Source organism: Mchenga conophoros, linkage group LG8 (assembly GCF_057382185.1).
Source record: "Mchenga conophoros isolate Kocher_MC1m ecotype Shallow Benthic linkage group LG8, M_conophoros_male_GT1.1, whole genome shotgun sequence".
Classification (NCBI taxonomy): Eukaryota; Metazoa; Chordata; class Actinopteri; order Cichliformes; family Cichlidae; genus Mchenga; species Mchenga conophoros.
Window position 1 is genome coordinate 2,658,895 of NC_140533.1, and position 16,362 is coordinate 2,675,256.

The 16,362-nt window shown below is 40.1% G+C and overlaps 1 protein-coding gene across 1 annotated transcript; it reads left to right on the top strand.

Moving 5' to 3' along the window:
• The first annotated feature begins 837 nt into the window (after positions 1–837).
• On the top strand, positions 838–7,230 carry LOC146567905 (ryanodine receptor 2-like). The gene is made up of 5 exons (XM_085283481.1): positions 838–1,040; positions 3,470–3,534; positions 3,718–3,818; positions 4,414–4,465; positions 7,138–7,230. Exons 1-5 carry the CDS (start codon positions 890–892, stop codon positions 7,228–7,230), a joined length of 462 nt encoding a protein of 153 aa, XP_085139607.1. The 5' UTR covers positions 838–889.
• The last annotated feature ends 9,132 nt before the right edge of the window (positions 7,231–16,362 follow it).

Consider the following 16,362-nt stretch of genomic DNA (forward strand, 5'->3'; position numbering starts at 1 on the left):
AAATGGTCAGATGGTGCGTTCCATGTGAAAGCAGAAGTCGGAATTTCCTGAATTTTTCAGTGTCCCCTCAAGTCAGATTTCCAGCTCTGAACATTGCATCAACCAACAGCCTTAATCAGCCCAACTTAACCATCCAACATGGAACCACTGTATATAAACATTAGTAAAACTGTAAAACCTGTGATCTGTGCTGCTACAGCTGTTTATTTATGACTCGCTACATAAGCCATATGCACAGCACCGGGCAGGTTCTGTCTGCGAATGTGCTGCGGTGCTTTTAACACAAACATTGCGCTGTGTTGTTACTGATGCATTAATAGCTCTGCTCTGCTAAGATAGAAGAAAACTTTTTTTGTGGTTTCGCATTGTTTTGCAACGCCTTCATGAAGAAATCTGGATGGAAGCATATGCTCTCCTAAAAACTGAACACACCTTTCAGCATTGATTTGGTTTCCTCTGTAGTCTGGAGGATGCATCATCCAAAAAGAATTTAAAATATTTATTTGTCCAACCACAGAACATGCTTTATACTTTCCCTCGGTCCCTGGTTTAATGAGCTTTGGTCCGCAGAAGGTAGACAGCAGCGTTTCTAGATCATATTCACATATGGCTTCTTTGTAACCTGCAGAGTTGAGGGCACTGTGAACTGCATTCACTAACAATGATTTTTCAAAATGTTACTGGACCTCTACAGTGACTAGAATCATGCCTGTTTTACTGCAAAGAGACTTACAGATGTCATGTCTTCTGATGTTTCAGAAACATTAGTGTGTTCAAGCTGTTTGTGACAGTCATGGTTCTGCCCATTAAAAACCCAATGCAAAAGATTTGACCTCTGTTACCCCTGTACCCCCCTTCCTGTGTATCTCTCTCTGTTCCTCAGTGTTACATGTTCCACATGTATGTGGGAGTGCGAGCAGGTGGAGGAATTGGTGACCAGATCGAGGATCCAGCTGGTGATGAGTACGAAATCTACCGGATCATCTTTGACATCACTTTCTTCTTCTTTGTCATTGTAATCCTCCTGGCTATCATCCAGGGTGAGGCATCCTACACATACATGCACACAAACAGTTTAATGGAAACACAAGCAGTTAATTAGGCAACTATTAGCCAAATGAATACATTCTAATATTGTAAAGTAGAGTAAACACCACAGGAAGTGCTGATTCAAATGTATAATTATTTTGAGAGCAATCATTTCTGGTTCTGTTTGGTTTCCAATATTTTGGTTGTTCTGTTTATTTCAAATTGACTAGACTAAATAATCGCGACGTCTCTCCAAAGTGGAGTACACTTGAACACCACCTTAAACAGTTTCCTGCTTGTAAATTCAGATAAAACTGAGCTTATTGTACTTGGCCTTAAAAACTTCAATGAAACATAGTGCCTAACCAGATACGAACTCTGGGGAAAGGATATGTGCATACTAAACAAAATATAGGACTGCTTTCTTTGCACAACATCTCTAAAACTAGAAATATTCTGTCACAGAGTGACGCTGAAAAACTATTTCGTGCATTTATTACTTCTAGGCTGGACTATTCATTATTGTCAGGATGTCCTAAAAACTCCCTGAAAAGCCTTCAGTTAATCCACAATGCTGCAGCAAGAGCACTGACAGGGACTAGAAATATCATATTTCTCCCATACTAACGTCTCTTCATTGGCTCCCTGTTAAGTTCAGAACTGAATTTAAAATCCTCCTCTTCCCATAAAAAAACGTAAACATTACTTATTATTAAACTCTGCCTATCTTCCACAGTGTGCCTTTTATCTACAATAATACAAAAAAACAAGCGCAAACCCCAACAATCATATGACCCTCCTACGAGGAACCACTCTGGGAAGGAAAAACTCCCTTTTAACAGAAGGACACCTCCAGCAGAACCAGGCTCAGGGAGGGCGGCCATCTGCCACGATTGGGCTGGGGGAAGGAAGGCAGGACAAAGACGTGCTTTGAAAGAGAGCCAGAGATTAAAAGTAACTAATAATTAAATGCAGAGCGGTGTACAAACACAAAGTGAGAGAAAAAGGTCACTAAAGAAGAAACAGTGCAACACGGTAACTAAGGGAGGATTCAGGGTCACCTGGTCCAGCACTAACTATATGCTTTATCAAACAGGAAAGTTTGAAGCCTAATCTTAAAAGTAGAGATAGTGTCTGTCTCCTGAATCCAAACTGGAAGCTGGTTCCACAGAAGAGGGTGTACTGTACTGTAAACTCTCAATCAGAACACCTAAGATGGGTTTAGATGGGTCTTCTTGCATGAAAGTGAACTAAAATATACCACCAAGGCAACGGACCAGTGGCGGAAGAAGAAGCAGCACATTAGTTGTGCTGCCTTCCATGGAGTGGCCGAGCCAGTCTGCAGAGCTCAGTCCAATAGAAAATTGATTGATTGATTGAATCTTTATTTTGAACATGTTGAAAAAGTACAACAAAATAGAATTAAAAGAGACAAATGAACAAAGCAAAACAAAAGGAAAACGAGCAACCACAACTCCAAATAACGTTCATGTTCAAAAAGGAGCAGGAAGAAGCATATGCTTATTTAATCCCACCCCTTTTCCACTATCTAGTATCAATAGACTACAGAAATCTGTGGAGGCTTTGAATTCCCAAGAAGGAGCCAAGTAATCTGAAGAATTTCTGTAAAGAGGGATGGGCCAAAATCACTCGTAAGATGTGCAAACCTGGTGATCACCTAAAAGAAATGCCTTACCACTGCGTGTGCCAACAAGGGTTTCTTCACCAAGTGCAAAGTCATATTTTGGTTGGGGATTAAACATCTGTTTCACTCAGTGATATGCAAACCAATCCATAACTTCAATGAAATTTTAGATTTTAGGTTGATATTCTTTCTCTCTCCATTAAAATGTAACTACCATAAAAATTAGAGACTGTTCATTTCTTTTCCAGTGAGAAACGTTAGTGGTAGTAGAAACTGAGTAGGGACCAAATAATTATTTCCCTCTGCCACACATATTGACAATGATGATAACTAAGCTTGTCAAAAACAAAAGTTTGGGGCCTAATCGTAAAAGTAGGGTGTCTGTCTCAGGAACCCAGACTGGAAGCTGGTTTCATTGGAGAAGAGTTGGTTAGAGCTGAGGGCTCTACCTCCCATTCTACTTTTGGAAACAAACCAAGCGTTGGCTTACATTCTGACACTACAGTGCTCAGTTGGATTAATATGATATTATGAGGCTTTTAAAATATGATGGGTCCTGGAACATTCAGGATTTTGCATCTGTGTAGGCTTTGTCTTTAGTATTTATATCCTTCCCTATAGGGACATACACACTTTGGACGTAATATAGAGAATGTAACTGAATAGCAAAAAAAGACTCCTTTAGAAGTATTATAGTAGATATAGTAGATAGCCTGTGGTTTTCATATCTATTGTTGTATTCAGTGTAATAATGTGGACCAGCATGTTTAAGCTCCACCCTCTCTGAAATCCTAGGGTTAATCATTGATGCTTTTGGAGAGCTGAGGGATCAGCAGGAACAAGTGAAAGAAGACATGGAGGTGAAAACACACACAACAGTTCAATGCAGTTTTTTTTAAATTCAGGCATATGAACATGTAAAAATATAGATTTTGTGGTTCTTTTGTTTTGTATAGCTGTACCTCCAACAGAGGCATAGATGAAGATTGCCAATAGGTTACAATAAATGACAACCACCTAACTATCACGTGTTTCTCTTGCAGACCAAATGTTTTATCTGTGGAATAGGTAATGACTACTTTGACACCGTGCCACACGGCTTTGAAACGCACACTCTACAGGAGCACAACTTAGCCAACTACCTGTAAGTACGTCTGGAGAGTGTCTGTATTTCTGTGTGTGTTATTGTACCTTTTAACACCTACATCATCATAGATCATCACACCTACATAGTACACAGTCTTTCAGGTCAGTTAATGAAAGATAGGTACCCAATCTTGGTGTACTTGGGGCTTGGTCCCCAATCTCAGGTGGGCGATGATATCTATGATATTTGTCCTGGCTTGTTTTGTACCACAGCATTTGTGTTACACTGAAGTGTGTTTCCACATTATTATTCCCAGTGTTTGGACACTTATTATCCAGTTACATACATTTCAGTGTGGTATTACTCAACTGTAACCACAGTTGCTACCATGATACTACTTGGATATTAAGTGCTTGTTACTTTGGTAATTGAGTCGTAATAACTTAGAAATGACCACGTTACGTTCTTGTCTTTGCCTTGTTACCCAGCCAGCAAGTGCCACTGTAACATCTGGCACTGATGCTGTGTGACTAATATATGCAATGATAATACTGTTTGTGTTTTCTAACAACTGTGTGTGTGTGTGTGTGTGTGTGTGTGTGTGTGTGTGTGTGTGTGTCTGTGTCTGTGTGTGTGTGTTTGTGTGCTTCAGATTCTTTCTGATGTATCTCATCAACAAAGACGAAACAGAGCACACAGGCCAGGTAAGCACCTCTCCAATCTCTCTGCCAGTAAATATACAAGACTGTCATCCTGTTACATGGTCAGTACAGTTTAGCTTCAAACTCTCTCTAAGTGTTTCTAACAGTTTATTAATGGCTGCTAACTAGAGCTGGGCGATATAAGATTTTTTCATATCACGATATGGTTTTTTCATTTCAGGCGATAACGATATCTATCACGATATAAGCCAAATAACTATATTTGTAAGATTTAAATGTGCCGTTGCTCACAAGTAAAATGTGAAATAATCAGCAGCTTGTTATTATTTAAATATTTATTTCCCATAATAAGTTCAACAGGGTAGATGTACTTAAGGAACATGAGACTTTTTCAGATAAATAAAGGCAAATATTGCAAACTACACAAAAGGCAGCCGCTAAAGCGTTTAAGTTTCAAAATAGAACAAACAAAACAGACTAAATTGTCAATTCCACTTAGAAACAAAATATTAATTCTAAAAATAAATCTTAGTTTGTTTTACAGAAGAACAGACAAAACTGACTAACTTTTGTCAATATCAAATAAACTGAGAACTAAAAGGAAATTCTCAATCTCTCCTTGTTGTATAGCTGAGCTTTTCAAACAGTTTTAACAGTTACTTTAGTCTGACAAAAGCCGAATGACGAATTAGCGCTTCCAGTCAGAGACTGAGGCTACGTCCACATGTACACGGGTATTTTTGAAAACTGAGATTTTCCGTTTTCGTTTTAAAAAATAATCCCGTCCACACATAAAGGCAGAAATGAAGGAAAACGCTGCTATGAACATGCCAAAGCAGCAGGTGGCGCTAAATTCCTAACCGTGCAGAAATGTTGGCCAATCAGAAGTCTAGAAGCCTCGGTGGGAAAAAGTAAACAAAGCTGGGGCATAGAAGCAGAACCGAGTCGTATGTGTGGAGGGACAGTAACTGTGTGTATATGTAAGCATTTAAACACTGCAGAGAGTAGAATTAACAGTATTGTAGAAATTCATTTCACTGAAACAATAATGTGGCGCACAGTGTGACGTCAAAAAATGCGCACACCTTTGACGCTGCGTTTTCTCCGTTTTTCTAGTCCACACGTAAATGCAAAAACGATGTTTTCAAAAATCTTCGTTTTCAGTGACCAAAAACGCCGTTTACGTGTGGACGAAAGGTGCAAACGCATAGAAAAATCTGCGTTTTCAAAAATACCCGGGTACGTGTGGACGTAGCGCATGCACCAGTTTATTGTATTTCCAGACTTGCTTTCGGCACAATTTACAGTGCGCACTACTCTGTTTTTTGTCAGACTTGAAATAGCCGAAATACCTTCACACTACGGAACTTCTGTGGCTCTTCCGTTCGACAATCTCTCCGGCATTGGAACCATCATCGGTTTTCTCTTCGGTAACCTTCGGTCACGCTCGGTTGATTTTTCTAGTCGGCACACTCATTTCCTCCATTACCCGGGCGGTACGGTGGCTGGCTGCTTCCCAAACAAATACACATGTGCGGCTTGGCACTTGTGCTGTACGTAACAAGTCACGTGACGTGACGCTGCGGCTGTGATTGGTTCGGCTCTGCGCTACTTAATTTGGATTGGCTGTTCTTTTTTCTTTTTTTTTCTTTTTTTTTAAGAGGACAAGAGCGGCAAGGTCTATCGCGATAGTTTAATTTTTCTATCGAGAAAAAGTTATATCGCGATACATATCATTATCGTTCTATCGCCCAGCTCTACTGCTAACATTGTTAAAGCCTCAGTATGGAACATGGAAAATCACCTCTGGTCATATTTGTATGTTCGATCACATACAAAGGATAACATTTCCTGTAATGTTTAACTAATTCCTGAACAAGGGCCTCAAAACAAACTTGTTATCAGTTTTTATCTTAATTGTGATTAAAGCAGAATACTTTATAGAAGTTATTCATAAATGTTTTTGTAGTAATGAGTTTTGTTAAAAGCTAAAAACTGGCCAGTCTCCCATTCAAGATCATTTTGTTGGATATATACTGATGATAATCATCATGGGTGCTATTTCTGGATCACGTTCTAGAAGTCCTGTTTTGACCACTTGCTCTGTGAACCCTGAGATTACACTGTGGACATTCACAGACAACTTTTACTTTCAAAATGGCCCGAAGTCCATGTAGCGTATCGTCACTGGGAATGGAGTGCTACAACAGGGCAGTTTCAGCAGTTTCCAGTCCAGGAATCCAAAGTTTAAACAACAACGTGTAAGGAGTGGTGAATGATGAAGGCTTGCCTTTTTCATACGCTGAAGGAGACCCAATAACGCGTTACTGCCCATCTCTGATGGTGGATCTCAAGGGAAGAAACATTTGGCGATGTCTGTTGGGTTCTAGACTTCAGGCAGTTACTGACCGAAATTACTGATGGATTTATGGACCTAAGTATAAAAATTGTTGTAATATCTAAATAAATAAAGCAGTATTTTGTTAAACTCCTGGAATTAAAGGTAAACGACAGTTTGGTCATGTGATTAAAAATCCACTGTGGGGTTGTAAGAGGCAAAATTGAAAAAACAAAAACATTCTGTCATTGGGCACTGGACCGAACTGTAAGTTCACTGTTGATCATGCTGTGTCCACACACTGTACCATGCCAGCACTGTGTGTGAAGGGACCCTTAATTATATGCTCATGGCTTACCACATTTATTTGTTCTAGAAGTTTATGGCTGCAGATATAGCTGCATGCTTGTTAGCTAAGAGGAATAATCAGCCAGAATGGAGCAATCAGATGGGTTTCCTGCAGTACTAGAATAGCACAACAAAGCACGAGGAGACAGAAAGGAGGGACGGGAGGTTGCAGTGCCTTATCTAGCTGGGGAGGATCTATGAAAGCTAGACAAGAAAAGTAGCTTCATAATAATACCGCATACAAACTGAGGAGAACATATGAAGCTAAGAGTACCACAGAATAATATTCTATAGAAGTAGAAGAAGAGAAGGACTTTGGATATCACAGATGTTATGGCTCAGGGGTTCTTAGGTTGACCAGACTGTAACTAGCCTCAAACCAGGGTACACTAGATAAACTTAGGGCTAGGTTACATTTTAACCACATTTCGTTTTGTACAACATTCCTTCAGTAAATCCTTTTTTTCTGTTTTACAGAACTTCTAATTCCATTAGTTACCATCATCTTGAAGGGTTCAGTTGAAACGCTAAACAACCATCACAGCCTATTTAGAGTTAAGATTAGGGGTACGGTTAGCATTAAGTTCATATTTACCAGGTTGTAAATTCAATTGGAATTTTCACCTATTTAATATATTCAGCTGAAGTCTAATAACAGAAATTCTGAAGGTAAGATGCATGTATGAGACCTAAGGTAATGTCTTGAGAACAGTAATGTTATGTTTAGCATGTAGCTAAAATGTAACCTAACCTCACCTTTAAGTGGGCTGTAAGTAAGTTGGTGGATGTTAAAAGGTTAATGAAATTTTTCGTATTTAATCTGTCTTTATAAAAACACATTTGGGGAAATATACAAAATATGTTTAAATTGACACCAGCTTACTCATCAGAATACAACAGATGTTGCTCGGTGGACCTAATAAGACAACAGGTTGAGTGTATGCTGCAGGTTCTGTTCAGCTATATGATGCAGAATAAATATTTTTTTTTTATTGTATAATTTCTGATACTGCTATACAACCAAGTTTAAAGATCAACACTTGTCGTGGCTTTGGTTAGAAATCAGCAGCCATGTGTTACAGTCTGTGGGCTACTATTTTCAGTTTCTTAGAAATTGTAATAGTTAATTACAATTAGTTAATAGTGATGTGCGGATCGATGCTGAAATATCGATTCCTCCGATACCAGTCATTTGTGTTTTAGAATCGATTCTCACATTAAAATATCGATATTGTCATGAAATCAATATCCTTAGTATCCTTATTTTCCTATTTTATTGTTTTATGTACTTTAATAATGAAGGCTTGTAGAGCAAGGCCACTTTTGACTCACAAACTAAGTGCTCAGCCAGACTAAAAAAACAGGAAGTTTTAGTGCACAGGCATATTAATAGATAAGACACAGAAAAGAGGAACTTTGCCATATAAGCAATGTTACCTCCACAAACAGCCGAGACATGGTTTGCGATATATGTGGCAAAAAAGTGAGGTGTTGTGGCAACACCAATAACCTTGTCAAACACCTCAGAGTAAATCATATCACAGAATATGACGAGCTTATGCTGAGGCGAACAGAAGAGGAGGAGAGGGACAGGTGCTTCTAGGGCGAGAAAGACGTCTCTCACGGAGTCCTTTAGTGCTGCAGGCAGGCAAGATGTTCAAACTTCAGTTTTTTTTATTTCTATGTGATGAATTCTGCATTATTAAGTGATAAGAACAAGTAATCTGATGTCCTGTCATGTCATTATGATGCTATCATTTGAGATACAATAAATAAAATAAGTATTTGTACAAAGTTTCGTATCGGATCAGGATCGTCGATACCACCCTGAGTTTTACTTGGTATTGGATCGGAAAGGAAATCAGTGGTATCGCACATCACTACTCATTAAGAAATTTTACCACAATTGTATTTGAAAAATAAGACAGTAGGCCCTGCTTTTCTGTCATTTAACCATCTCTGTTTGTAAAGGTTTGCTTAAGTTGGTTCTGAGGTCAAGCAAAAGACCTTAAGTGAGTTTAAGAGACGAATCACTTTTACCATTGTATATCTCAAAGAAAGAGGTAGAACAAATTAAAGCTTACTTAACTTTGTCTCAGAAGTAATTTAAGTTTTATATTTATTCAGTTATCTTTTATTTTCAGATAATAAAGAAGTAAACTGAGGTTTTGTTATATTTGTCTCACTCGATCTTAAAGGTGCAACAAGTAGCGTAATATTTCACTGGCTCTAACCTATAGATTTTGTTATCTGTCACCCTTTTATCTCTAAAACCCAAAACTGTCAGTAGTAGAGTGTGAGAAAGTTGAAAGGAATATCAGTTCAACTTGTATAAACTGTTTAACAGATTTAAGCTGCTGTTTGATGCAAAGTGTTTGATAATAAATCAGGCAGCTTAAAGTATGATGCAGTTTGTCAGAGAAGACAATGTCAGGAAGCCTATAAATGAAACTCTAGACTTTGCTGATGGAGACGCATTGGTAGGAACATGTTTGTTGTTAATGCTGTTGTGTTTAGGCTGGCACTAGAGGCCACTAAAGAGCCATGTTTACTGGTTTCACCTTTAAGTGAGTGCTGGTGCATGTGTAACTGATAACTGATGACTTTAACACTGATAACACAGTGGATGTCACAACTGCAATCAACCAGTGTAAGTGTCTTGAATTGTGTTCACTATACCATGCTGATGCGATGCCTCATTTTTATTTATTCCAATCCCTTTTCAGACTGAACCACGCCATTACCAAGTGGCATTTTGCTCATGTAAAAATAAATATTTTCCATATGTATCATGAAGGGGGAATGTTTAGTTTGCCACAAAGTCTACTTCATGTAGTAATTATGAGTAGGCTATTGCTACTTCTGAGAGACGAATGTGTAAAGAGGAAATTGATCTATAAGCAATGATAGATTTGCATGATTTTGAAAATAAAATTTTATTTATTAACTTGTTAATTGTAGAATGCTCTTAATTCAGCTGAATTTGTTAAATTTATTTCTAAAGATAATTTCTTTTCTGTGATAACTTGTTACATAATATATACAGGCTGTAGGCACTTACATCCATCCATTTCCTTATCCAAAGATGAGTTTTAGTGGCAGCCTAAGCTGATCTTCTGGCCTCCTCCTGGGAGTGTCCTGAAAAAAAAAAAAAACACTCCGAGGAGAGGCACAGGGATGACCTCCTCATCAGATGCCTGAACCACTTCAGCCAGCTTCCTTCAATGTGAACTAGCAGCAACTCTGCTCTAAGCTCCCTTTAGATGTTTGAGGTCTTCATCATTCCTTTCTTAAATGGATCCCAGCCACCTTAGAGAGGAAACTTATTTTGATTGCTTGTATCTGCAACACTATTCTTCAGAGCACTAGCTACAGAGCTTGCCCAAAGGTGTGGGTAAAGTGCTTTCTGGCTCAGCTCTCTCTTTACCGCAGTGGTCAATTACAACACCAGGGCAACCAGTCTGCCAATCCTGCTCCTCCTCTACTTTTATGAGCAGAAATGGAGAAACTATGTACTATCCAAAGATCCAGCCTCTCCTGCAGCAAGTAGCACCCAGCCGCCCACTTGCATGGTCCTAAATATTACTAAAGGAATGAAAAAAGGTTTTACTTACCTTTCCATCCTACAGCAGTAGCTAAAATATGGGTTTGATTCTAAATGCATTGTTATAATCCACTGGTTTATGCAAGCATGGATTCAAGGCAAGCCAAAAAGGAGGCAAATGGTGGCTAAAGTTAGCAGTTGGCACCCCACTTCTTCTTTATCGTTATCCAGGGATAAAATTGAAAGTGAAGACTCCCACTAGGCAGCAATCTGCCACCTACTGGCAGCGAGCACTTTGTAAGCAGTTTCTATTCATGCTTATTACACAGAACCTACCACAGGTGTGTCTAGGACAGGGGTCAGCAACCTTTAACACCCAAAGAGCCATTTGTTTCCACGCAAAAGAAAACAGTGGGAGCCGCAAATACTTTGTGACATCTAAAATGAAGATAACACTGTATATATTGTTTTTTACCTTTCTGCTTTGTGTGAACAACTAAGGTATGTTGCTTATGACATCCATGAAGTTCTACAGAGAAAATTACATTTTATTTATGTAATGAACAAAAACTGTTGTGAGCCGCCCCCCTCATATCGCCTTTGGGCTTTTGGAGCCTTGACCTGACTTTTAAAAAATAACTGGGAAAAAAAGCTCTATGCTGCTAAAAAATGAAAAATATATATTTGCAAAATTCTGCTTAAATATGCATTTTACCTGGTTAATGTGTGTGGCGGGGCGTGGTCTGCAGCGCCGCTGCAGGGGAGGCGGACGCACCTGAGCGGCACCTGCAATCACGCCTCGCCGCCTTAACGTCTGGTGGTATGTGTCGGGCTGTGAGCTGAAAAGCTACAGCCGGCTGTATGTGTCAGCAACTGTGTGTGAAAAGTGGTCATTAAAGAGATGCTTAAAAGCGTGTTCATGCAAACATCGTCGGGTCTGCTGTGATATGTTTACAACGGGACTTCTGCTCCTGAACCTCTGCGCACAGCGTCTGCGAATCGGGGCTGTACGAAGTCAGTTTACGCAGGACTGTAAGCTGTCGTCTGTGAGGCGTGAGCGCTGTTTGTTTTAACATAGTTCACAATGGAGAACAGCTGCTGACATAATGTGGACCCGAAGGTCCATAATTGGCCTACGTGGGGTTGAAAGTCTCGATAAATGCACGCCGTTTCGGCGGGTATACCGGGTTCCACGAGTGTGACACTTATTTTGAGCGATGAAAAAATAATAGAATATAATTTTATTTTTAGATTTCAATATCACAATAATCTTCCAATTTAGAACTACAAGTTAAAAAAGAACTAATATAAATAAAATACACTTCAGCTAAACACTTCTAATTTATTTTCCCAAACCACGTGGAGCCGCACTGTAAGGACTAAAGAGCCGCAGGTTGCCGACCCCTGGTCTAGGAAATAATCACAAACTTTTTAGGTTTTCTTTAATAGTTTCTTAATATGCTATTAGAAGCAGACAGTTTTGCGTTTTGCAGCTCTGTTTTGTGCTTATTACACAGAAAATACCACAGATAATTGAGTGATAATAACTTACCACATTATTAAGTTCTTGTTTCCTTCTTGTTACCCTATCATTGTTACTATTACCACTTTATTACGGAGCTACCATGATATTACTTGTTTTTACATTGTTATTATTTTGGTAATTGCATAGTAATAACTCATAAATGGCCACATTATTTCCCTCTTGTTTCCCTCTTGTTAGCCTACTTTATTCCAGAGCTGTAATAGAAAGTGCTACCGGGCTCTGTAGGCAAACTGCAAGGATAGGTTTTAGATAAAATAGCACCAAATATAGTCATAATGACAGAGGTCAGAGTGACAGGTTTGTAGTCTCTAAGACTTTTTTTTTGGTGCAGGAATGATGTTGTAGGCAACACAAAAGCCATAATAATGGAGGCTGTGGAGGCGATAGTATGTAGTATATAGATGTAGCCACTTCATGGTTGCCTGGCCCTTTAAAGGGCCATGGTGGATGCCTGGCTGATTCCTGGCTGATTGTCAGCAGATGCTTGATAGATGGATGCTCTCCGATGCATTCATTGGAGTATGAATGCATGTGAATGTTAGATACAAAGCACTTAGAAAAAAATGCTTGTGCAAATGGGTGTGAATGGATAATTGATGCATGTTGTGTAAAGTGCTTTGAGTGCTTAGATCAGGGGTGTCAAACTCCAGCCCTCGAAGGCCAGTATCCTGCTTGTTTTTGTGACATCCCTGCCCACCTGCTGCTGATTACCTGGATCAGGTGTGCTTTGCTAAGAAGAAGCTAACAGGGCAGGTTAGTTGGCAAACAAGCAGGACAGCGGCCCTCGAGGCCTGGGCCCTATTTCAGGAAGCCGGTTTAGAAAACTCAGAGTGAAAAACGATACTCCGGGTTGAGTAACCCCGAACTGTCCAACTCGGAATATTCGGTTTCAGAAAGGCTGATAACAATTAGTTCAATCAACGCGGAGTTGCGTCAACCCCAAGTTAAGCGCGCGCACGAGGATACATAAAGCCCTGATTAGTGGAGCACAGATTAAGCGAATTACCATGGAGAAGGAGGTAAAGAAGGCGCGGTCAATGTATTTTACAGCGCTTGAGGCCGAAATTCTGATGGCAGCATATGCCGATAACATGCAAATTTTGCAGAAAAAAAGTAACACAGCCTCAGCTGCAAAAGAAAGGGAGCATGCATGGCAAAACATAGCCGACAGAGTCAATGCGTGAGTGTTAATTTAAACATTGATCTAGGGATTTCCACCCATTTAACACGTTATTTTATTATATTTTATTTTGTATTTTATACATTTTATTTTGTGATGTGATGTGAGCGCAGGTGCAACCCAACAGGCCCCCAACGTTCCTGGTAGCAAGTAAAAATGAAATATAGAAATATAGTCCAAACAGGTAAGGTGTAATTGTATTATGAGCCATAGTGATTGGTCTGTTTGTCCCATGTAAATCAATTGCAGTTAGAGGCTACATTAATTTCCCCTCTGTAAGCACTTATTAAAATTATCTGAGCACATTATAAGTACATATTTGCTTACTCTGTATGCTCAAATGTGACCCATTATGGCCACTAGAAAAAAAGCGGAGGCCCGAAAAACAGGTGGGGGTCCTCCACCACCACCACTCACAGAGCCTGGCCACTTGGCTTCCACATTTGTGATAATGTTGGCAGCATCACATACCTCAAAGACTAAGGAACTGGTTGTGGACTTCGGGAGGTCTAGAGCAGGTCCACTGCCGGTTCAGATAGAGGGGGAGGAGGTGGAGGTGGTCAACAAGTACAAGTACCTCGGGCTGTGGGTGGACAATAAACTGGACTGGTCATGCAACACAGAGCACCTGTATAAAAAAGCCCAAAGCCGACTGTACTTCCTCAGGAGGCTGAGGTCTTTTAACATCTGCAGGAAGCTCCTGAGGATTTTTTACCAGTCGGTGGTTGCTGGAGTACTTTTCTATGCTGTGGTGTGCTGGGGGAGCAGCACAGCAAAGAAGGACTCATCCAGGCTGGAGAAACTGATCAGGAGGGCTAGCTCTGTGGTCGGCATGAAGCTGGACACTCTGGTGACAGTGGCAGAGAAAAGGACATTAAAGAAACTGATGGACATTATGGACAATGCCAGACATCCTCTGCACACGGCCATAAACAACCAGAAGAGTCTGTTCAGTGACAGGTTGCTTCTCCCAAAGACAAGAACTAACAGACTTAAAAACTCCTTTGTCCCACACGCCATCAAACTGTTTAACTCCTCCCTGGAGGGGAGAGGGAGGGGAAACAGGAGGACAAAGGAGGGGGGAACAACTAAGCTGTAGTGCCTCTTCACCTCACTGTGCAATACCTTGTGCAATACTTTTGTAAATAGTCAACGGTGCAATAGACTCAATACTTGAAATGTGCAATTCACTTGTATTTTTATTTTTATTCCTATTTATTCTATTTATCCCCTTCGTATATTTTATTTATATTGTCTCTGTATTTATATATATATATATATATATATATATATATGTGTGTGTGTGTGTGTGTGTGTGTGTGTGTGTGTATTATATATATATATATATATATATATATATAATATTCTGTAACTCTGTAACTTCTGTCGGTGCTGTGCTTTTTTGGAAATCGAATTTCCCAGAGGAACCCACCCGAGGGATTAATAAAGTTCTATCTAATCTAATATGATCTTCACAGTGCAGAGAACACAAATTAGCATCCATTACTATAATGAAATAATTTGTTAGTTTGAAATGCTACAGGGAACTATGTACCTGTACATTAATGCTGTGGAAAGACTTCCTGTTCACATAGTCTCCTTCATTTACTGAAGGAGCAATGATTGGAATGTGAGTGCCATCTATACAGCCAATCACGCCTGGGAACCGTGAGAATAAATGTAAAATTTAAGTAGTAGTCCAAGTATCACCACATCATACATTAAGTTTCGTTCATCCTGCTACCTGCAATTTTGTGGAATCCCTCTTTGATAAATCTTGTGGGTCTATGACCGGGGAACACCACAGACGAGTACAGGAGACGTTTCAGTGCAACTGTAACATTCCTGACTGCCCGACAGACGGTAGCCTTGGAAACGTGCTCAGCGTCACCAATATTATACAGAAAGCTCCCGTTTGCAAAAAACTGAAGTGGGATACAAATAATATGCACAGAACTGAGAGAATGTCCGCGATGTGTCACATGCGCAATATATGGCCTGAGGATGTTATTCAAATAACTTATTGATTGTGCTGAGAAACGGTAACGTTCGCACAGGAAATCATCAGGTAATGATAAAATGTCCATACGCGCTCTGATCACTCTCTCCCGGCGGAGAGCTCTGCGGAGTATTTGGGCTTCAAGATCTACTGGCTCTTCAAGCAAGGGACACGCCATGTCTGATACTTCCTACTGTCAGGTTTCCGACAAAGAGACGGGGACAGTCAGGGTTAGTTGTAGTAAACCTGCTAGGGGGCAGGTTAGCTTCACGGAGTGTGTCGTCATAGTGACTCACTCAGGCTTCAGCTGAACTCGCTTTGTGAAACCGAAAACCCAGAGTTTTCGTTAACTCAGGGTATACTTACTCAGAGTTTGCACTAAACCGGCTTTCTGAAACAGGGCCCTGGAGTTCGACACCTGTGGCTTAGATAGAGTAGAAAAGCACTATACAAGAACCAGTCCATTAACCATTTACCACAGATCTTGGCTGTAATTCTTGAAATTTGCAAATCCCAAAAACCTTTGCAAGTGCTTGTGAGAAGTTGAGGTGGGCTACTCCACCACTGCTCTTACCTTTTGTGGGTCAGTCTTCAACTGCCCACTCTTGAGTATATATCCAAGAATGGACACAGTTTTTGCATGAAACTCACATTACTCTGCCTTTATGTAAATTGTAAATGGACTGATTCTTATAAAGCGCTTTTCTACTCTCCCTGAGTACTCAAAGTGCAGTTTACAATATGTCTCATTCACCCCATTCACACTCACTCATGCAAGCACTTCTAAACTCGAGTGCAATCTAACCAACATGCGCACACATTCACACTCCGATGAATGCTTCGGAGGCTTGATACTAGATACTAACTTGGTCATTGGGGGTTAGTATCTTGCCCAAGGATATTTGGCATGCAGACTGGGGAATCCAAGGATCGAACCAGGGGGAAACCACAGGGGGCTGCGGTGAAATGCCCGCAGGCTCTGCC

Coding starts and splice junctions, on each gene's coding strand:
- LOC146567905 (XM_085283481.1), top strand. CDS start 890: ATGTTCCACATGTATGTGGGAGTGCGAGCAGGTGGAGGAATTGGTGAC. Junction 1,041..3,469: donor CCTCCTGGCTATCATCCAGG/GTGAGGCATCCT, acceptor CTGAAATCCTAG/GGTTAATCATTGATGCTTTT. Junction 3,535..3,717: donor AAGTGAAAGAAGACATGGAG/GTGAAAACACAC, acceptor TTTCTCTTGCAG/ACCAAATGTTTTATCTGTGG.